Consider the following 22,739-nt stretch of genomic DNA (forward strand, 5'->3'; position numbering starts at 1 on the left):
ACTAGTAGGAGATGAGGTCAGGTCAGTTCTTGAGATCACAGAGGTACTGTTTGGGAGAATTAGAACCTGAGCCTCTCAACTCCCAGTGCATAACTCTTTGTTATCCCATGACCTCAATATTTGAGTCTTAATTTTACTGACCTGCAATGTGGCAGTTGGGAGGGGTAGAACTTGGGCACAGATTTAAAGTCCTATATTTGTAATTGATCATGAACTGAAGGGGGAAAAAAGTATTTGTTACTAAAGTGAATATGAAAAAACCAACATTGTAACTAAAATATAATAGCAATATATTAAAATGTAATATTCTAACTGAAGTTTGAAAATTTAGAAAGTAAATTTGATATTAGTATGAATCCATCAATTATGCTTGAAAATTAAGTCTGCAGTTGCCCTAGGCATTTTTTGGAGGGGGGGTACTAGCAGATGTTAAGAAAATTATTACAAATTTGTGAGAGTGTTTTACAGGATACCTCAGTTCTTTACAGAGTGGATTGTGCTTTTCATTTCTTTAAAGAAGGACAAAGTGAAGTGAACGTCACTCAGTTGTAGTTGACTCTTTGCGACCCACCATGGAATTCTCCAGGCCAGAATACTGGAGTGGATAGCCTTTCCCATCTCCAGGAGATCTTCCCAACCCAGGGATTGAACCCAGGTCTCCTGCATTGCAGGCAGATTCTTTACCAGCTGAGCCACAAGGGAAGCCTAAAGAAGGATAAAATGCATTTAAAATATATTGAAGTACTACTGTGGAGGCATCATATTCTTGACTTCTCAGCATCTGTAGCCTTATCTCTGAAGTGCTGATTATGGTTATTAGGATCAACAAGATAAATAATGGATATCAGATGCCTAGGACAGGGCCTGGCACGTTCATAAGAAAAAATAAATGATAATTAAAAAAATTGTGATGATCAAAGAGGAATACGAAGTGTTTGAGGCTATGAGTACTTTCCTCCCCTTGGCTCCACCTTTCAAGTTTATCTCCATTCTTCCTTCCTCACCATGTCCCTTCTCCCAGCTAAGGCTTTTATTGATCCACACTGGGAGTTTTCCAGGTCTAATTTAAGTCTTTCATGGTAGGCAGAGTTTTTTCTGATGATAAACCATTTTCATGGTTCTGTAGTATAATGATATATTCAGAGATGTATAAAACTTGTAGAATTATTTCTGTCCTAAATGGCTTTGGGTTGTAGTTTTTGAGCTCATGTTTTGAATTTTTCTAGTTTTTTGCTTCCTTCCTCACTGTTAGGTCCCATTACTTGCTGCTTTTATTTTTTCCTCATGACTTCTCATTTTCAGAGTCTGATCTGCTGAGTGTTGACTCATTGGATAATCGAGTTTTATAAAATAATGTGTGGCAGGAATGGAAAATAAATTTTTAGTTTGTGTGTTGATTCTGATTAGTATTGGCTATCTGGAGTGCTGAATCCTGGAGTTGTATCCATATTTGGTGAGAAAGTGCTCTGATGATGAAAGAGGGTGGCAGCAATGCATATTTGCACTGATTGTCTAGAGAAAGGGTAGGTCGGCCCCATGTGAGAGTCCAAGTGGGCTTTATAATGGGTAAAATAAGTTAGTGTATAGGTTTTGTGCTGTTTTTTTGACTTCTTAGATACTCTTTTGGTTATTGGTTAACCCTTTTACTTTACTTTGAGGCTTCTAAATAACTTCTCCATGGATAAATGAAGGAAATGATTTAAAAGGATTGTTTTGTTCTTTTTAAGTTATCTTTATGTTTATCTTCCCAGTACTGTGTGATTAAAATTTTAAGCCATGTTTTCTTTGCTGTTTCATATTTTATCAAAATTGTGTACTTGATGAAATTTGCAGATGTGCGATAATTGCACTGAATGGAAAATACCAGATGATTAATAAACTTTCACAAGGTGAATTGAATTTCCAAACACTTCATTATGATGGCAATTAATGGGCATGCCTGTATGATTACTAGTTTTTATAATCTTTTAATGTGTGACTATATCTGAGAAAGTTTAATTTATTTTAAAGTGAGTTATTTCTGGTGTGCTTTTCCTTTTACACATATCACATATAACTTTTGCAGGTTGGATTTGCTACCATTTTATGCAAGATTGGTTGCTACATTGCATCCCTGCATGTCTGATGTAGCAGAGGATCTTTGTTCCATGCTGAGGGGGGATTTCAGATTTCATGTATGTATTTAAGCATTTATTTTGTGTTATATATATATATACTTATAAGATGAGTGAGAATATGATTATTTTATTGGTAAGCACGTTTTGAAATCTGATAGTGGTATAACAGTTCAGAATGTATGGACTTCTGAATTTTTAAAATGTGAATCTATTCAACAACACTTGAATTTTATAAATGCTATTCCAGATTGGAGATGAGTGGCTGCTGTTACCTTGTTTTCCCATTGTAGGTACTGTACTCTTTGCTTTTGTAAAGTAAAACCACTCTCCAAGGTCAGGAGAGCCAGCAGGCCTCCTTGGGGTCACCAGAAGAAACATAGGGTTGGCCGTGATTCAGGGCACAGTGCCAGTAGGATGCCTCTTTAGGTGTTGGGGTCCTGTGTTTGGGGCACATGAAGTTTTGATCTCAGTGAATGTGGTCATAGACCATGTTTTTATTGATTCTTGCCTTAAAAATCTTTACCTTAAAGATTCTTAATAGAGTGTGTGTGAGTGGTTCTCCCAGACCCATGTTACCCCATCATCTTGGCTTGAAAGAAGTACAGTGATACCTTAGGGGTGACAAAGTGAACATTGGTAGAATTTGAAAAGACCTGAAATGCAAGTGTTCATGTATGCCAGTGGAAAAATTGTGTTTGTAAAATTTAGCTTTATATAGCAAGTTGCTTAGAATGCACATAACTGTTTGCTGCGCTCAATATGTACTTTATTTCACTCACTCTGGCCACATCAGTAGTAGGGCTGAGAACTAGAATGGAAATAATTCTTGAGGTCAGGAGTCACATGATATAATTAGAAAGATAAGGCATAAATACAAAAGCAAGAGTGAAATAAAAAATTAAACCCTAAATGTATATTGATGTTATAAGGAAATGCATGCTTACTTGCCAAATGAATTGTTGGAGACTCAGTGCCTTGAGTCTAGAGGAGGCAAATTCTCTGTGGAGGTAGGTGGTCTCTGACGGCTTCTTGCCATAAGTGTTAATCTGTTAGTATGAGATTTGTAGGTAAAATTTTCTGAACCAGCTCTTCTGAAGTGTGTTTCAGACATTTGTAGATATTACTACACAAGGACAGGTTTCTGTGTCTAGAAAAGTTGGAAACACTGAGATCAAGAAAGTCAAACCATTTTGCTTTTGCTTTGTGGTAAGAATTCTCAATGCTTTAGTAGGATAATGAGCACTGTGAACCTCCTGGAAGGGGCTGACTATACACTCGAAGAACACATTTTGATAAACGCTACTAGTTTAGGGGCAGATGGGCCTGAAGGCATATAGTTGATATCCCATCAGGCAGATACAGACAAGACAGTGTTTTACGATCAGGCAGTATGACAATATCAGAGAAGGCAACGGCACCCCACTCCAGTGCTCTTGCCTGGAAAATCCCATGGATGGAGGAGCCTGGTAGGCTGTAGTCCATGAGGTCGCTAAGAGTCAGACAAGACTGAGCGACTTCACTTTCCCTTTTCACTTTCATGCATTGGAGAAGGAAATGGCAACCCACTCCAGTGTTCTTGCCTGGAGAATCCCAGGGACGGGGGAGCCTGGTAGGCTGCCGTCTATGGGGTCGCACAGTGTCAGACACAGCTGAAGTGACTTAGCAGCAGCAGCAGCAACAGTATGACAATATTGTATGAGTTACATGCACGTACCCCTCCACCAAAGCTACAGTCAAACAAAATATAAGTTGCTGAACCACACATGATTAGTGCTTTTGGTGAGAAACCTAAAATTAGGAAATTCTGTTCTTGTGTACTTCTGTCCCATCTTTGAAAATTGGGGTGAGAGTTGAGGGAAATGGCATTTTTGTTACTGTTGTAAGGTTCCATTAGTACGAGGAAAGTATCAGGATTCCAGAGAGTATTTGGGAGCCGCTGCTCTCGGGAGAGAAGCAGGCACTTGGTGTCATCCATCACCTCTGCTTCCTCTTGATCCAGCCTTTCCCACCCTCAGATCTGCAGACTTTCCATTGACTTTTTATCAGGCAGTAAATGTGCTCAGCACTGTCCTATCTTTAAAATAAGGTGTAAACAAGAATTTTTACACACCTGCACCTCTCCCCATCCTCTTTCATTTCCTTCTTATTCGAGTGCTGTAGAGTATACTTGTCTCTTACACTTCTGACAGTTGCTCTTTGTTTTCCATCATAGTGCCCTGGCAGAAACCTTCACTGTTCTCCTAAGCACCTCATCCTAGTTGAGGTCCTTGAGGATTCTGACTATCACTGTGGCTCCACCACAATGGCCAAGTTACTTAAATGCTCCATACCTCGGTTTCCTTTTATTAAATGAGATAATTTTATCTTTTAAAATAGGATTGTTCTCTGTGATTAAATGAGATAATGCATACAAAACTCATCACACAGTGCCCGGACACAGATGCCCTTGTGATAATAATGACCCCTTTTGTGCACCATGCTCTCCTGCTTTTCACTTCTGACTACTTTTCTCAGTATCCCCTTGCTCTTTTTTCCAGCTGAGTTTATGTCGTAGTATTCTTCCTTCACTCTCCTTTTTGACAGAATGCAGTTTCCCCGGGGTTTGGTTGGTATCTATTTCCCAGCAGCCTCACATACCTGTCTCTTAACAGAGCCTCCCTCCTGGTGCTTAATTAGTTGTCATGTACTTTTAGCTAAATACATCCATAAGACAAACTCATTTTCTTTAAAAAAATATCTTTATCTTTCCCTTCCTCATACAAATTCCTATATTCCTCCTGTAAATTTGCAATGTAGTTTATATAATCACCAAGGGAAATAGCTCTACTTTTGCCCCTCTGACATTCAGGAACCCATGTTTGCCAAATTCTATTGATAATACCTTCTAAAACACGTCCTTAGGCTAGTGTCTCTCCTTCAGTCCCAGTGCCACTGTCTTTCACTCTCTGTAGCTTGAATTAGAATAGCTGTGTAACCAGGTTCCCCATCTTTGCCTTCTCTCTAGCTGTAACATATTGTCACAATCTGATCCTATTTGCTTCTTGCTTAAGAACCTCACCTGAGAAAAAATGCTGGTTGGCAAAACTGTATAAAATCTTATCTGGTAGTCAAATTCTAGTTAAAACAACAGCTTTGCTAATTTGACTAATTGGTTAGTGAAGGTAATAGAAATGAGAAACCATTATCATATACTTGAGATTGTAATTTGAAGAAGGGAATTTGGCAGTATGTTTCAAGATCATTGGAGGTATTCATACAGTAGACAACTCTGAGAATCTGTTCTGAGCAGATGATCCTGAGTACCCCAAAAGCTTTATTCACATCATGAATTGTAATAGAGGAAAAAAGGAAAATAATCTAGAAGCCCAACAATTGATTAAGAAAATGGTTGTATAATCACAATGCTGAAATGATACAGAGCCATTGAAAGTCTTATTTACCAAAAAGTTTTCAAATCATATGCAAAGTACTTTTAGGGGAGAAAAAGCAAGCTCTAAAGTCTTAAACATAATAAATTCACAATTATGTTAAAATGCTTAGAAAGTAACCAATAGAAAAAGGTATATATCGGTATATTAGCAGTGGCTGTTAGATAGTGGACTTATGAGAAACTCCTTTCTAGTTTTCTGTGTTCTCTACATTTTTAGCAAGGGCTGCTTCTTTAATAATGGAGAAGACAACTTTTACTTAAACACAGACATAATCATCCTCACTGTTCAACATTTTTGAAATCTGGTTTTTTAACTTTTTTGATCAAACCTCTCTCTTGGTAAAATAAGTTGACCACGTATCATAAGTTGACTATATTTATAAGTTATATGCATTTTTAATTCTACCAGATATTTTATATATATCATAAAACATACAAAGGTAACTTTAAAGTATGAGATAAAAAACAAAAACCTAAGTAGAAGTTTGATCCCCACCACCCCAGTAGATAAGAGTCTTATCCTCCTTACTTTGGCAATCAATAGTCCCTAGAATAATATAAATTAAGTTTCTTTGAAGGCAGAATTATCTATTTATAAACCCAGTGCCTACTTAGTGTTTAGTGTATAGTAGATTTTCCAAAATATTAGTTGAATGATTGAATGTTTGTGTAAAACAAATGAGCTAATTATGGAGGATATACAATATTTGGGTGAAGTTATTGAGGGGCCAGTTTGGGGCAAAGAGTTCTTCCTTTAGGGGAATAATGAATGCTAGGTCTTGGAAGTTCTTACTTTTGTATGTTGACATAGCTGAAGAGATTTTAACTCATTATATGAATCTAGTTATTTGATTAATCTTGGTTTTAGCTGTCTCTAATACATGAGTTGTAAGCAGCATTTTTGCTACATTTAATTATATAAATAAAATCTTTTAAGACATATATAGAAAATTTTACATTGTTAGTTCATCTGTATTTACTTTTGCAGAAGTGTTTGATGTATCATTTGATCATAAAGAATCAACAAATGAGATTAGAAAATATTAAATGAGGAATCAGAATAAGTCTTTTTTGTCAGTCACAGTCTTTTGAAAAAGCTTGTTTTTTTTTTTCCATTGAAAATGAGGGAGTGAGATAATTCATACCTCATTTTAAAAGTCTGTAATCTTCTCATTTTAGTTAGATTGTACTACCTTAACCTCAATAATATGTAAGAGTAATTGTGAATGATACACTGTGTTATGTGTTTTGGAAACTATGATGCTTAGTAATACTTAAAATTGTATGACCCTTACGAATTTGAGTCAGTTCTAGTGAGGTGGATGAACCCAGAGCCTGTTACACAGAGTGAAGTAAGTCATAAAGTGAAAAACAAATATCATATATTAATGATAAATGTGGAATCTAGAAAAATGGTACTGATGAACCTATTTGTAGGGCATCACTAGAGATACAGATGTAGAGAAAAGATTTGTAGACCCAGCAGTGGAAGGAGAGGGTGGGACAAACTGAGAGAGTGCCATCACCAGTCGGAATTTGCTGTATGACTGCAGAGAGCTCAACCCAGTGCTGTGACAACCTAGAGGGATGGTATGGGGTGGGAGGGAGGTTCATGTACGGCAGAAACCAACATAACATTGTAAAGCAATTATACTCCAATTAAAAACAAATAATTTAAAAAATTGTGTGATTCTGCATAGCACAGAGCTTGTACATCTAGAATCGCCCAAGGAGCTTTGTAAAAGCATATGTATGTATTTCCCAGCCTTTCTCCCTTTAAAGATTCAGCTTCAGTATATCATTTTTGAAATGTTTTTTTTTTACTTTTTCTGTTTCTATATTTCTTTAATTGTAAAAGAAACACATGCCCAGACTGGATGATTTAGAAAATACAAAAATACATAAAGAAGAAAGTGGGGGGCAATCTCATAATTTCATCACTTAAACTTTGTTAATATTTTAGTTTGTTTTTTTTTTTTTTTTTACTTTCTTGCTTCTATAGTTTTTCATGGATGAGTTTATCTTTAGTACAGTTTTTCATTTTTTATTTCCCAGAAGCATTTTACTGTTATCATTTAAAACACTTTGCAAGCATCATTTGTATAATCTTTTGTCCTGGACATTAGTTGCTTAGTATTAGGTGAAGTATAGTTATCATCATTACCACACACTGTCATCATCCTTGTTTTTATCCATATTTTTCCAAGTGAGTGAGTAGGTTCAGGGAGTTTTATATGCATTGTCCAGAATAATATACCCCCACCCTCACTCCCAAATGGCACAAAACGACCACATGAGCTCAAGTGTTGTGAACTGCACATCTTAATTCTTTCATGGCACTGCAATGTATATATAAACATTAAGCATTTTCATTAATTTGTTCAGTCAGTGAACATTAATTTTGTGCCCATGTATTAGTGATACATGTACAAATGTGGATAAGGCTCACAATGACTATTATTTATTGAACTCTTTATGGTCCCAGTCACTACACTATTGATTGTGCTTTGTATGTATCAGTTCACTTAATACCCACAACCCTATATGATACAGGTTACTTTGATTAGTTCCATTTTACAGGTGAGAAAATTAAGGCATAAAATTTAAGTAACAGTTAAGTGATAGAGCTGGGAATTAAGCCTAACAAATTAAACCTAGCAGATTTTTGTTCACAAATTATCCCTGAAGATCTAAAAAGTTTATAAACACCTACTTTTGCTTGCTACAGAAAGTTGGTCTTTAAAAGGAAGATGATGAGGTTAGAAGACACACACACACACACACTCTCTCTCTCTCTCTCTCTTTCCCCCTCTCTCTCCCCCCCCCCCACTGGACCACCTGGTTAAGACTTATTTTTTGAACCCCAGCACATGCTTGAGCACTTGAATTCTCAAATGTGAGTTAGGAGATTGGGGTTTTGGTACTGATCCTTGGTCAAGTCATTTGACAGCGTTGTGTTCTTCTGTTGTTGTTTTAACTATTAAATCATATTTATACAGATTTTACTCCTTTCTCAGTATTGTTGTGTGGAACAAATAGGAAGTATTCTGAAAAATAAGGACAGTAAACTATTATAGAGAACTGCCATATTATTGTTATTGTTCAAAGAAAAGTCTTCTAGACTTCAGGTTTGTTTTTCTCATGAAAATATAATTCTGAGGTTAAATCCATTTACAGTTATCTTGATGTGTCTGTTCACATTGTACTGTTGTAATAAGACTTTCTTATGTTCAGTGTTTTTTGAAATGTGTGCCTGAGTAGAGGGCTTATATTTGCAAAGGATTTGAACTTTGATATATGACTGTGATTGTTGATAATAAAAAAAAATAGCGATTGTATTGGAAATTTTGTTGTACTAATGCATTTACAATAAAAAATGTAGTATATAGTTCATAACTATAATACACTAAGCCTTAATATTTTCTGCTTAAGTGAGCTTTAGGCATTTATTACTTTTAAAGGAGCATTTCCTAACATATATTCCTTATAATATTAATTTAACAAACTAGTAGTTGTTAACATTTCAAAAGAGGGATTTATGTTTTATGTTGCCAAAGAAATTTAAGGAACATTGAGTTAAGTTAAACAGATTTCTTTGTTTGAGAGCCTCTTTAAGGTTGATGAAATGCATTGTTTCTCCAAATTACTTGACCATGAAACTGTTTTGGAAAGCACTTCCTGGCCCTGGTGTTCCACGGAGCTAATTATGTCTTAACTTAGAATAATTTGAATATAGCAAGAAACTATACCCAAATTTATTTTAAAATATCTTGAGTGATTCAGTCTTATTAAAATAACAGTTTTTATCACAGATTTCAGACTATTAAGCAGTGTCTCTTTTCTTTTCATTTGTAGGTACGAAAAAAGGACCAGATCAATATTGAAACAAAGAACAAAACTGTGCGTTTTATTGGAGAACTCACTAAGTTTAAGATGTTCACAAAAAATGATACGCTGCATTGTTTAAAGGTAAGTGCTGAATCATTTGAAATATTTTTTAATAGGTAAATCTAAAGTTTTAATGCTTTAGTTTATAAATGCTGGAAAATGATACAGTTAAGAAATATTTAATTAATCTATAGGAAGACAGAAAAGGTAAAAAGGAACAATAAATAGATGAACAAACTAGAGAACAAATAATAAGATGGTAGATATAAATACAGCTATAATAGTAATCACATGTAGTGTAGAAGGACAAAATGTATTAAGTAAAAGCCTTAAGAATATAAGACTTGATTGAAACAACATTATATGCTGCCTACAAGGAAGATGCCCTTAAAATATTAACACCAGGAAGCCTAAAGTGAAAAGATGGGGGAAATATACCAAGGAAGCACTAAAAAGATAAGATAAAGCACTTGGCTTCATTATTGTCAGACAAAGTAGGCTTTAGGGCACAAAACATTGTTAGAAATAAAGAATGATAGTTCATAAAGATAGTGTTACCTTCCTGAATCAGTATGCATCCAATAATGTATTTTCAAAATACATGAAGCAAAAATCAACAAAGAAAGAGAGATCTGCAGTCATAGTGAAATACTGAAAAATACCTTTTAGTAGCTAAAAGCATAGGCAGGCAAGTAAGTAAGTGAGTAAGTATGTATCAGGTTGGACAATGCAATTAATAACCTTAATCTAATTGACAGTATATTCAACAGAATCAGAATTTACAGTCCCTGCAAATGCACATGAATGAACCAAAATCAATCAGAAAGTCTCAGCAAGTTAAAAAAAAAAAGGAAATTACTCAGATTACAGTTTTTTGTCCACTATGGAATCAAACTAGAAACTCACTAGTAACTAACTAGTTATGTGTGGTAAAGCTGATAACAGCATCAGTTCAATCACTCAGTTGTGTCCGACTCTGTGACCCCATGGACTGCAGGCTTCCCTGTCCATCACCAGTTCCCGGAGTCCACGCAAACCCATGTCCATTGAGTCGGTGATGCCATCCAGCCATTTCATCCTCTGTCGTCCCTGTCTCCTCCTGCCTTCAATCTTTCCCAGCATCAGGGTCTTTTCAAATAAGTTACTTCTTTGCATCAGGTGGCCAAAGTATTGGGAGTTTCAGCTTCAGCATCACTCCTTCCAATGAATATTCAGCACTGATTTCTTTTAGGATGGACTGGTTGGATCTCCTTGCAGTCCAAGGGACGCTCAAGAGTCTTCTCCAACACCACAGTTCAAAAGCATCGATTCTTTGGTGCTCAGCTTTCTTTATAATCCAACTCTCACATCCATACGTAACTATTGGAAAAACCATAGCTTTGAGTAGATGAACCTTTGTTGGCAAAGTAATGTCTCTGCTTTTTAATATGCTGTCTAGGTTAGTCATAACTTTTCTTCCAAGGAGCAAGGGTCTTTCAATTTCATGGCTGCAGTCACCATAACAGCACAGATGAAATAATTTTTCTACATTTGAAATTGGTCATTACTAACAATAACAAATTTTTTATCAAGTTGATTTCCTGGATATATCACTTAGCTATGTCACACAAAATGGGTCTCATGGATTCAAATACATTCAGAAAACCCTGAGTTAAACAAACATGTTTATTTACTGCATGATTTCTTAAGAATGTTTAAAATATTTTAAACGATCATTATAAATATTCAAGGGGTTTAGTTTCCTAAACCTACCTGGAACATCTCAGGAGACTACAGAGTACATTAGGGAAACTTTGGACAGAATTTTAAGAGAGGTTGTGAAAGTTTTTTCAGTGCTGTCATTGAAAGGAATCATACCATGAACAACTTAAACATTAGTATATCTCTTTGTATTAATTACTGACATATGTAGGAAGAATATACATTTGTTTGCCACAAGTTCATTTATGTAAATTTGGTTTAAGGAAATAATCATAAATGTAGTTAAATTTATCTACAAGAATGTTGCATTACACTGTTGTTTATAGTAGCAAAAATTTTTTTTACAATTCCATCAATAAGAATTGGGGAAGTTTTATAATTCAAGTGAGCCTTAGAAAGCATCACTATGAACAAAGCTAGTGGAGGTGATGGAATTCCAGTTGAGCTATTTCACATCCTGAAAGATGATGCTGTGAAAGTGCTGCACTCAATATGCCACTAAATTTGGAAAACTCAGCAGTGGCCACAGGACTGGAAAAGGTCAGTTTTCATTCTAATCCCAAAGATAGGCAATGCCAAAGAATGCTCAAACTACCGCACAGGTGCACTCATCTCACAGGCTAGTAAGTTCAGTTCAGTTCCTCAGTCGTGTCTGACTCTGCGACCCCAGGAATTGCAGCATGCCAGGCCTCCCCGTCCATCACCAACTCCTGGAGTTCACCCAGACTCAAGTCCATCAAGTCAGTGATGCCATCCAGCCATCTCATCCTCTGTCGTCCCCTTCTCCTCCTGCCCCCAGTCCCTCCCAGCATCAGAGTCTTTTCCAGTGAGTCAACTATTCGCATGAGGTGGCCAAAGCACTGGAGTTTCAGCTTTAGCATCACTCCTTCCAAAGAACAGCCAGGACTGATCTCCTTCAGAATGGACTGGTTGGCTCTCCTTGTAGTCCAAGGGATGCTCAAGAGTCTTCTCCAACACCACAGTTCAAAAGCATCAATTCTTCAGCGCTCAGCTTTCTTCACAGTCCAACTCTCACATCCATACATGACTACAGGAAAAACCATAACCTTGACTAGACAGACCTTTGTTGGCAAAGTAATGTCTCTGCTTTTGAATATGCTTTCTAGGTTGGTCGTAACTTTCCTTCCAAGGAGTAAGCGTCTTTCATTTCGTGACTGCAATCACCATCTGCAATGATTTTCGAGCCCAAAAAAACAAAATCTGACACTGTTTCCCCATCTATTTCCCATGAAGTGATGGAACCAGATGCCATGATCTTCGTTTTCTCAATGTTGAGCTTTAAGCCAACTTTTTCACTCTCCTCTTTCACTTTCCTCAAGAGGTTTTTTAGTTCCTCTTCACTTTCTGCCGTAAGGGTGGTGTCATCTGCATATCTGAGGTTATTGATATTTCTCCCAGCATTCTTGATTCCAGCTTGTGCTTCTTCCAGCCCAGCGTTTCTCATGATGTACTCTGCATATAAGTTAAATAAGCAGGGTAAAGTAATGCTCAAAATTCTCCAAGCCATGCTTCAGCAATACGTGAACCGTGAACTTCCAGATGTTCAACCTGGTTTTAGAAAAGGCAGAGGAACCAGAGATCAAATTGCCAACATCCGCTGGATCGTGGAAAAAGCAAGAGAGTTCCATCTGTCTCTGCTTTATTGACTGTGCTAAAGCCTTTGACCGTGTGGATCATCATAAACTGTGGAAAATTCTGAAACAGATGGGAATACCAGACCACTTGACCCACCTCTTGAGAAACCTATATTCAGGTCAGGAAGCAACAGTTAGAACTGGACATGGAACAACAGACTGGTTCCAAATAGGAAAAGGAGTACGTCAAGGCTATGTATTGTCACCCTGCTTATTTAACGTCTATGCAGAGTACATCATGAGAAACGCTGGGCTGGAAGAAGCACAAGCTGGAATCAAGATTGCTGGGAGAAATATCAATAACCTCAGATATGCAGATGATACCACCCATATGGCAGAAAGTGAAGAGGAACTAAAAAGCCTCTTGGTGAAAGTGAAAGAGGAGAGTGAAAAAGTTGGCTTAAAGCTCAACATTCAGAAAACTAAGATCATGACATCTGGTCCCGTTACTTCATGGGAAATAGGTGGGGAAACAGTGTCAGACTTTTATTTTTTGGGGCTACAAAATCACTGCAGATGGTGATTGCAGCCATGAAATTTAAAAGACACTTACTCCTTGGAAGGAAAGTTATGACCAACCTAGAAAGCATATTCAAAAGCAGCGACATTACTTTGCCAACAAAGGTCCGTCTAGTCAAGACTATGGTTTTTCCAGTAGTCATGTATGGATGTCAGAGTTGGACTGTGAAGAAAGCTGAGCGCTGAAAAATTGATGCTTTTGAATTGTGGTGTGGAGAAGACTCTTGAGCATCCCTTGGACTGCAAGGAGATCCAACCAGTCCATTCTAAAGGAGATCAGTCCTGGGTGCTCACTGGAAGGACTGATGCTAAAGCTGAAACTTCAATACTTTGGCCACCTCATGCGAAGAGGTGACTCACTGGGAAGGACTGATGCTGGGAGGGACTGGGGGGCAGGAGGAGAAGGGGATGACAGAGGATGTGATGGCTGGATGGCATCACTAACTCGATGGACATGAGTTTGAGTAAACTCCGGGAGTTGGTGATGGACTGGGAGGCCTGGCGTGCTGCCATTCCTGGGATCACAAAGAGTTGGACACAACTGAGTGACTGAACTGAACTGAATGAACCCTTTAAATTATTTAAATTTAAACTATAGAAGGAAAAATAAGGACATGGAAAATACTCATGTTAGCCAAAATACAAGCCAAATTATTAAATGATATGGCTAAATCTGGTTTAGAAAATATACACAAAAATATTGGGGAGATAAATACTAAAATGTTGTAATGTGTTGTAAGTTTCATATAATAAGCCTTTTGTTGTCAAAATTTTAAAGGTAAATGTCATATAAACCCAAGCCAGAAAATATTTAGAAACTGTTAGCTATTGGTATGTGGCATTTATTTAAATATGTAGCATCTCCTGATAAATATAAGTTTTGATAAATAAATTTTCACATATCTTTCTAAAAGGAATAACATTGAATATATTGAAGTTTTTAGATAAAATTTTATGGTTGAACACAAGATACCCTGTGATAACGCTTGACATCTAAAGTAGACTAGTTTTTTTTTTTAGTTGAAAGTTTTGTTGATTTATAATGTTGTGTTTAGCTTTTTTTTTTACAGTGAACATTTTTAAAGGTGTTCCACATATTAGGTATGTAATGTTTTCTTTAATAGGATTGAAATGTTGTCTTTGTGGGTTTTTATCATTATTATTATTACAGATGCTTCTATCAGACTTCTCCCATCACCATATTGAAATGTCATGTACCCTACTGGAAACATGTGGAAGATTCCTTTTCAGATCTCCAGAATCTCACCTGAGGACCAGTGTACTTTTGGTAAGGGCTTGAGGATACTAGCAAGAGCTTGAAGTTCTTGATTTACTCCAGGGGTTAAAAATTTTGACCAGTGCCTGTTACCTTGCTCAACCATTTAAACATTTTACCTAAAGAAGAACTCCAGCCATTCCTGAGTAGCTATAGGAAATATTCTCATTTGGCTATCAGTTAGCTCACACTATTATAGAGTGGGATTGAATTCAGCCCCAGATAACTTTTGATAAACTTAGAGCCATCTTTCTGAATATTCTTGGTACATTGTTACTGTGCCATAACCACATAAATGATGGCGCTTAAATTTTTAAAATTAAAAAACAAAACATAAGCTTAAAAAATTAACTTGGAGGAGAAGATATTTCTTAAGCTAATTAGCATGCCAAAATGGCAATCAAGTTTATTAAGCAATTAAGTTATGCTAATTGGTAATATCCATGCATTCACTTGGAGCCTTCACAGGGGAGACAGTGTGGTGGGGGAGGGGTATCAGACTTTTACCCCTTCCTAATTTTGAACTAGTGTCAAAGAGAGCACTGGGTTAGGAATCCCTGGACATAGACTGTCTTTGCATCAGTGTCGCTTTTATAGAAGTGCTGATGGTGTCTTTTTCTCTACATGTGTTATTTTTTTAGAATTTAGTTATAAGCTTGACTACTTCTCTGACAATGATATTTAAAATGAAAATACATAGTAATTTATTTCTAGTAGACAGAAATAATGTGACAAGCATTAATATTTTGTCTAGTAGACAAAAATATTAATGTGAAATCATATGGAGTTGACTTCCACATTCTTTTTAGGCTTATTCAAATGAATAATAATCATTCCAAGTTCAAATTTTTATTTTAACATAGGAAAAACTCTTCCTCCTCTTTGGCCCAAGCTGATATGGCTAAATAAGACACTACATATTATAATGTAATAGAGATGCCAAGAAAGATTAGCTTTAAAAGTGACTGTATTTTGTTTGTAATACTGAACTGTCTATGTTTACTGTTTGCTGGGGAAAGTTTACTAGTCATGGTATAGATGCTTATCCCATTGCTGCAAACCAAAGTCCTGGCTTTCGTGGCTCAGTGTATCTTCCCTGTCTTGTAGCAAGAGCAGCCAGCCTTATCATTGATTGTCTTGCTTTCTGGATAGGAGCCTTATTTATCATATAACATTTTCGGGGCTCCTCCTGTGTGTCAGGCACTGAACTGCAGGGATGATGTTCTTGCTGATTGGCTGGGGTTAGTACAAAGAAACAAACATAGTTGGCGTTAAAGTGGTCCCTGCTGCTGCTGCTGCTGCTGCTAAGTCACTTCAGTCGTGTCCGACTCTGTGTGATCCCATAGACGGCAGCCCACTAGGCTCCCCCGTCCCGGGGATTCTCCAGGCAAGAACACTGGAGTGGGTTGCCATTTCCTTCTCCATCTATCTAGTGCTAATCCCAGTATAGTGTTCTATGTGTTTTAACAGGGAAAGGTGTGCAGAGGATCTTAAGCACTTATAAAGGGAGGACTTTAAGCTAGACTTAATGAGTCAGAAAGGATCTTCCCTAATAGATGCTTTTATTCGTTGAGTGCAGACCCTTCTGTCAGACCCTTGGGATATAAAAGTGAAAAAGATAGTCCCTGGCCTCAGGAGATTTATAGTCTTATAACTCAGATGAGTAATTAGACAATTGAAATATACAGAGGGGGAATGTGATCTAATACTGTGGGTCAGCATAGGGTAATATGTGTCTACATAGGAGAGGTGCTTCATCTAGTCTTGATATGTTGTGAAAGGTTTCCTGAAAAAATAGTATTTATTTTAGAGACTAACCTGAACCCCAAAGGCAGAGAAGAGAGACACACTGAGTTAAGTGGCTGCAGCTAAGACTGGAGAGGTAGACACAGCCTAGATTATAAAAAGCGCCCTGAGTCTGAGTGCTGTGCTAAAAAACTGATACCCCCTCCCCCCGATGGTAGTGAGTAGCTATTGAAGGATGTTAAGCAGGTAGGATAGGTATGATCAGATTTAATTTTTTAGAAAGATCAGTGTAGAGGAGATGATTGAGATGGCTGAGGCTGGAGGTAGACAGAAGAGTGAAATGGCTGTTTTCAGATCTTACAGAGAAAAAAAGAAATGTTAAGGGTGGGAAGATGAGGAATGATAACTGGCTATATATTTTACGAGGTAGAACTGGTGAGACATGGTGAGATAATGAGAAAGAGAAAATGCCCTAAGGTAAGACCCCAGATTCCATCTTGAGCATCCCAGCAGATGATGGTGCCAGTCACAGAGATGAGAAAATAGAAGAAAGGAAGAGAGGGTGAGTTTGGTTTGAAATACACCAATGCTTATCAGTTCAGTTCAGTCGCTCACTTCTGTCTCATTCTTTGCGAACCATGGACTGCAGCATGCCCGGCTTCCCTGTCCATCACCAACTCCCAGAGCTTGCTCAAACCCATGCCCATCGATTCGGTGATGCCATCCAGCCATTTCATCCTCTGTTGTCCCCTTCTCCTCGTGCCTTCAATCTTTCCTAGCATCGGGGTCTTTTCCAATGAGTCAGTTCTTTGCATCAGGTGGCCAGAGTATTAGAGTTTCAGCTTCAGCATCAGTCCTTCCAATGAATATTCAGGACTGATTTCCTTCAGATGATTTGATCTTCTTGCAGTCCAAGGGGCTCTCAAGAGTCTTCTCCAACACCACAGTTCAAAAGCATTGATTCTTTGGTGCTCAGCTTTCTTTATAATCCAACTCTCACATCCATACGTGACTACTGGAAAACCATAGCTTTGACTAGACAGACTTTTGTTGGCAAGGTAATGTCTCTGCTTTTTGATATGCAGTCTAGGTTGATTATAACTTTTCTTCCAAGGAGCAAGAGTCTTTTAATTTCATGGCTGCAGTCACCATCTGCAGTGATTTTGGAGCCCAAGAAAGTAAAGTCTGTCACTGTTTCCATTGTTTGCCCATGTATTTGCCATGAAGTGATGGGACGGGATGCCATGATCTTCGTTTTTTGACTGTTTAGTTTAAGCCAGCTTTTTCATGCTTCTCTTTCACTTTCATCAAGAGGCTCTTTAGTTTCTCTCTGCTTTCTGCCATAAGGGTGGTGTCATCTGCATATCTTAGGTTATTTATATTTCTCCTGGCGATCTTGATTCCAGCTTGTGTTTCATTGAGCCCAGCATTTCACATGATATACTCTGCATATAAGTTAAATAAGCAGGGTGACAATATACACCCTTGACGTACTCCTTTTCCAGTTTGGAACTGGTCTGTTCCATGTCTGGTTCTAACAGTTGCTTCTTGACCTGCATACAGATTTCTCAGCAGGCACATAAGGTGTTCTGGTATTCCCATCTCTTGAAGAATTTTCCACAGTTTGTTGTGATCCACACAGTCAGAAGCTTTGGCATCATCAATAGAGCAGAAGTAGATGTTTTTCTGGAATTCTCTTGCTTTTTCCATGATCCAGTGGATGTTGGCAATTTGATATCTGATTCCTCTGCCTTTTCTAAATCTAGCTTGAACATCTGGAAGTTCATAGTTCATGTACTGTTGAAGCCTGACGTGGAGAATTTTCAGCATTACTTTCATGTGAGATGAGTGCAATTATGCGGTAGTTTGAACATTCTTTGGCATTGCCCTTCTTTGGGCTTGGAATGAAAACTGACCTTTTCCAGTCCTGTGGCCACTGCTGAGTTTTCCAAATTTGCTGGCATATTGAATGCAGCACTTTCACAGCATCATCTTTTAGAATATGAAATAGCTCAACTGGAATTTGATCAAGTCCACTAGCCTTGTTCACAGTGATGCTTCCTAAGGCCCACTTGACTTCACATTCCAGGATGTCTGAGTGATCACACCATCGTGATTATCTGGGTCATGAAGATCTTTTTTGTATTGTTGTTCTGTGTTTTCTTACCACCTCTTAATTTCTTCTGCTTCTATTAGGTCCATACCATTTCTATCCTTTATTGCACCCATCTTTGCATGAAATGGTACCTTGTTATCTCTAATTTTCTTGAAGAGATCTCTAGTCTTTCCCATTGTATAGTTTTCCTCTATTTCTTTGCACTGACCACTGAGGAAGGCTTTCTTATCTCTCCTTCCTGTTCTTTGGAACTCTGCATTCAAATGGGTATACCCTTCCTTTTCTCCTTTGCCTTTAGCTTCTCTTCTTTTCTCAGCTATTTTTAAGGTCTCCTCAGACAGCCATTTTGCCTTTTTGCGTTTCTTTTTCTTGGGGATGGTCTTGATCACTGCTCCCTGAACAGTGTCACGAACCTCCATCCATAGTTCTTCAGGCACTCTGCCTATCAGATAGATCTATACCCTTGAATCTATTTGTCATTTCCACTCTATCTAAATCAAAGGGATTTTATTTAGATCATACCTGAATGGTCTAGTGGTTTACCCTACTTTATTCAATTTAAGTCTGAATTTGGCAATAAGGAGTTCATGGTCTGAGCCACAGTCAACTCCCGATCTTGTTCTTCATGGCTGTATAGAGCTTTTCCATCTTTGGTTGCAAAGAATATAATCAGTCTGATTTTAGTATTGACCATCTGGTGATGTCCATGTGTAGAGTCGTCTCTTGTGTTGTTGGAAGAGGGTGTTTTCTATGACCATTGTGTTCTCTTGGCAAAACTGTTAGCCGTTGCTCTGCTTCATTTTGTACTCCTCAAGGCCAAATTTGCCCTTGAGGATTGCATGACTCTTGACTTCCTACTTTTTCATTCCAGTCCCCTGTGATGAAAATGACACCTTTTTGGGGTGTTAGTTCTAGAAAGTCTTATAGGTTTTCATAGAACCATTCAGCTTTAGCTTCTTCAGCATTACTGGTTGGGGCATAGACTTGGATTACCGTCATATTGAATGGTTTGCCTTGGAAATGAACAGAGATCATTCTGTCATTTTTGAGATTGTACCCAAGTACTGCATTTTAGACTCTCTTGTTGACTGTGAGGGCTACTCCATTTCTTCTAAGGGATTCTTGCCCACAGTAGTAGATACAATGGTCATCTGAATTAAATTCTACCATTCCAGTCTATTTTAGTTCACTGATTCCTAAAATGTTGATGTTCACTCTTGCCGTCTCCTGTGTGACAACTTTTGATTTACCTTCATTCATGGACCTAAGCAGAGAAGGCAATGGCACCCCACTCCAGTACTCTTGCCTGGAAAATCCTATGGACAGAGGAGTCTGGTGGACTGCAGTCCATGGGGTCACTAAGAGTCGGATATGACTGAGCAACTTCACTTTCACTTTTCACTTTCACGCATTGGAGAAGGAAATGGCAACCCACTCCAGTGTTCTTGCCTGGAGAATCCCAGGGACGGGGGAGCCTGGTGGGCTGCCGTCTCTGGGGTCGCACAGAGTTGCACACGACTGAAGTGACTTAGCAGCATGGACCTAAGATTCCAGGTTCCTATGCAGTATTGCTCTTTAAAACGTTAGACTTTACTTCCATCACCAGTCACATCCACACCTGGGTGTTGTTTTCGCTTTAGCTTCATCTCCTTATTCTTTCTGGAGCTATTTTTCCACTCTTCTCCAGTAGCATATTAGGCACCTAACTGGCCTGGGGATTTCATCTTTCGGTGTCATATCTTACTGCCTTTACATACTGTTCATGGGTTCTCAAGGCAAGAATAGTGAAGTGGTTTGCCATTCCCTTCTCCAGTGGACTGTGTTTTGTCAGAACTCTCCACCATGACCTGTCTGTCTTGGATGGCCCAACACGGCATGGCTTATAGTTTCATTGAGTTAGACAAGGCTGTGGTCCATGTGATCAGTTTGATTAGTTTTCTGTTATTGTGGTTTTCATTCTGTTCGCCCTCTGATGGATAAGGATAAAACTGTATTTTCAGGGATCATTTCTATAGTTTGTTACTAGAGAAGTTTCTCTGAACATGTAAAGCACCCAAGTGCTTATGGGATGATATAAAAAATATATTCATATTTATTTGGGAACACATATAACCTTTTAATTGGTTGTCATTTAAAATTATTCTTGACTGATGTTAAAAGTAGTTTGCTGTGTGTGTTAGGGGAAGTGGTTCTGAATAACAGAACAGTAGTCTTCATAACAGGTTGAAACTTGTGTTGATTTAAAACTGGGTTATGGGGAGGGATGTGAGAGTGGGGTTCAGGATGGGGAACACATGTACACTCATGGTGGATTCAAGTCAATGTATGGCAAAACCAATACAATATTGTAAAGTAAAACAAACAAATTAATTAATTAAAAAAAAAAAAAAACTAAAAAATAGAGCTACCATATGATCTTACAATCCCACACCAGGGCATATATCCAGAGAAAATGATAATTTGAAAAGATACATGCACCCCAGGGTTCATAGCAGCACTATTTACAATAGCCAAGACAGAGAAGCAGCCTAAATGTCCATCGACAAATGAATGGATGAAGAAGATGTGGTGTGTATATACCATCAGCCCCCCCCCAAAAAAATGACATAATGCCACTTGCAACATTATGGCATTATCATAGAGATTATCATTAAGTGAAGTAAGTCAGAGAAAGACAAACATCATATGATATCACTTATATGTGGAGTCCAAAATATGTCACAGATGAACTTATTTGTGAAACAGACTCATATATTAACACATAAGAACAAGTATATGTATAACTGAATCAATTTCCTGTTCACTTAAAACTAACACAACATTGTAAATTAATGATATCTCAATTTTAAAAAGTTAAAAAAAAACATACAAAAGAGAGAAAAGAAAAACTGGGCTATGTATGTACAAATGATAAGTGATGTTTTGTCCAAAGAACCTAAAAGGAGTGGTCATTATCTCTAGCCCTGTTCAACAGGGAATTGTTCTGTCTGGAGGAGCCAGCATTAAATAAGTATTCACAGATTGTAGAGTAGGTGTCAGGACAGGAGCTAGGCTACAACCCATGTACTTTAGCAGATTCATAGACAAGTGAAACAGTTGTGAACCTTGGTATACCCATAATTGAACTTATGAACAGCAAACTTCTCCCCAGTATGTGATGGCTTTACATGTATAGAAACACAGACCATGGGAAAGATTTGAATGTTTTTTTTTAAATTCATTTATTAATTTGTGTATTAGTAAATGTTAATTGCAAACCTCCCATACATGCTAGGCCGGGCACTGATTAGGTGATGAGTTTATGAACCTGCTGTAACCCCGGCCCTTCCTGAACTTAACAGACACAACTATCTTTCCAAAACATGAAATCTTGCCTCCATCTGCCACCCCTCGCCACCCTAGTCCAGACACCTTCTTAAAGCTCATCGTGCTTCCCTCCACATGCTTCAAACTCCTATTCCTACCAACTTCTGCAGAGTCTGGTCTCCCTGAACCCCTCCCCACTTGGAGCTGATCTCATGCCATTTCGTCCCGGCACCATGCTGGCCTGCATTTAGTTCCTGTAGCGGATCCTTCTGTTTCCTCATTGCCTCTTGTCTGGCTCTTGCTTCTGCCTCAGCTGCTCTCAACATGTGTCATCCTTCAGAGCACAAACTTCAATGTCACTTTCCCAGAGAAGCTGTCCCTAACCTATCCTGACTAAAGTGGGCTCTTCTTACTCTGATTATTTTCTTTTGTAACACTAATCACAATTCATATTTAAAAGATTAGTTTATTTGTTGGCTTGTTTATTCTGTCTTCCTGCAGCAGACTCTTAGGCTTCACAAAGGTAGGAACCGTGTCTCTCTTGTTCATTGGTGACTTCCAGCATAGTGCCAAGTGCCAAGTAAAATGTTTGATGAATGGCTGAGGAAACTCAGTAATTTTAATTCTTACTATAGTGGTGTTTTAAGAACTAGGAGTGCTGTTTGAAGATCTTCAACTGGTTCATCTGTGGTTCTCAACTGGCATGTGGTGGGTATAGGTGTAGCTTGCTACAGAACATCCCACAGTGTATGAAACAGTTCTCATTCCTGCCAGACAAAGAACTTTCCAGTCCAAAATGTCGGTAGTGTTAGGCTAAGAAGCCTGAAGTAGATGATTATTGACTGTGTTAATAACCTTGAGCCAATGCTGAGGTCACTGGACGAGTTGTAAGACATTGGAAGCCTTTTAGTTTTCTTGTCTGTAGAGATATGTCAGATTTACCTGGTACAACATTGGATGGCCCAAGCTCTATGAATAAAATTAT

General features: G+C 38.0%; 1 protein-coding gene across 1 annotated transcript in view; it reads left to right on the forward strand.

The window, feature by feature from the left end:
- UPF2 (UPF2 regulator of nonsense mediated mRNA decay) overlaps positions 1-22,739 on the forward strand; it is a 94,417-nt gene that overhangs the window by 35,692 nt on the left and 35,986 nt on the right. The window contains exons 9-11 of the mRNA XM_040248482.1: positions 2,066-2,174; positions 9,403-9,516; positions 14,482-14,598. Coding sequence (XP_040104416.1) covers positions 2,066-2,174; positions 9,403-9,516; positions 14,482-14,598 — 340 coding nt within the window. The remainder of the gene's footprint in view (positions 1-2,065; positions 2,175-9,402; positions 9,517-14,481; positions 14,599-22,739) is intronic.

The sequence above is a fragment of the Oryx dammah genome, unplaced genomic scaffold (genome assembly GCF_014754425.2).
Source record: "Oryx dammah isolate SB20612 unplaced genomic scaffold, SCBI_Odam_1.1 HiC_scaffold_10, whole genome shotgun sequence".
Classification (NCBI taxonomy): domain Eukaryota; kingdom Metazoa; phylum Chordata; class Mammalia; order Artiodactyla; family Bovidae; genus Oryx; species Oryx dammah.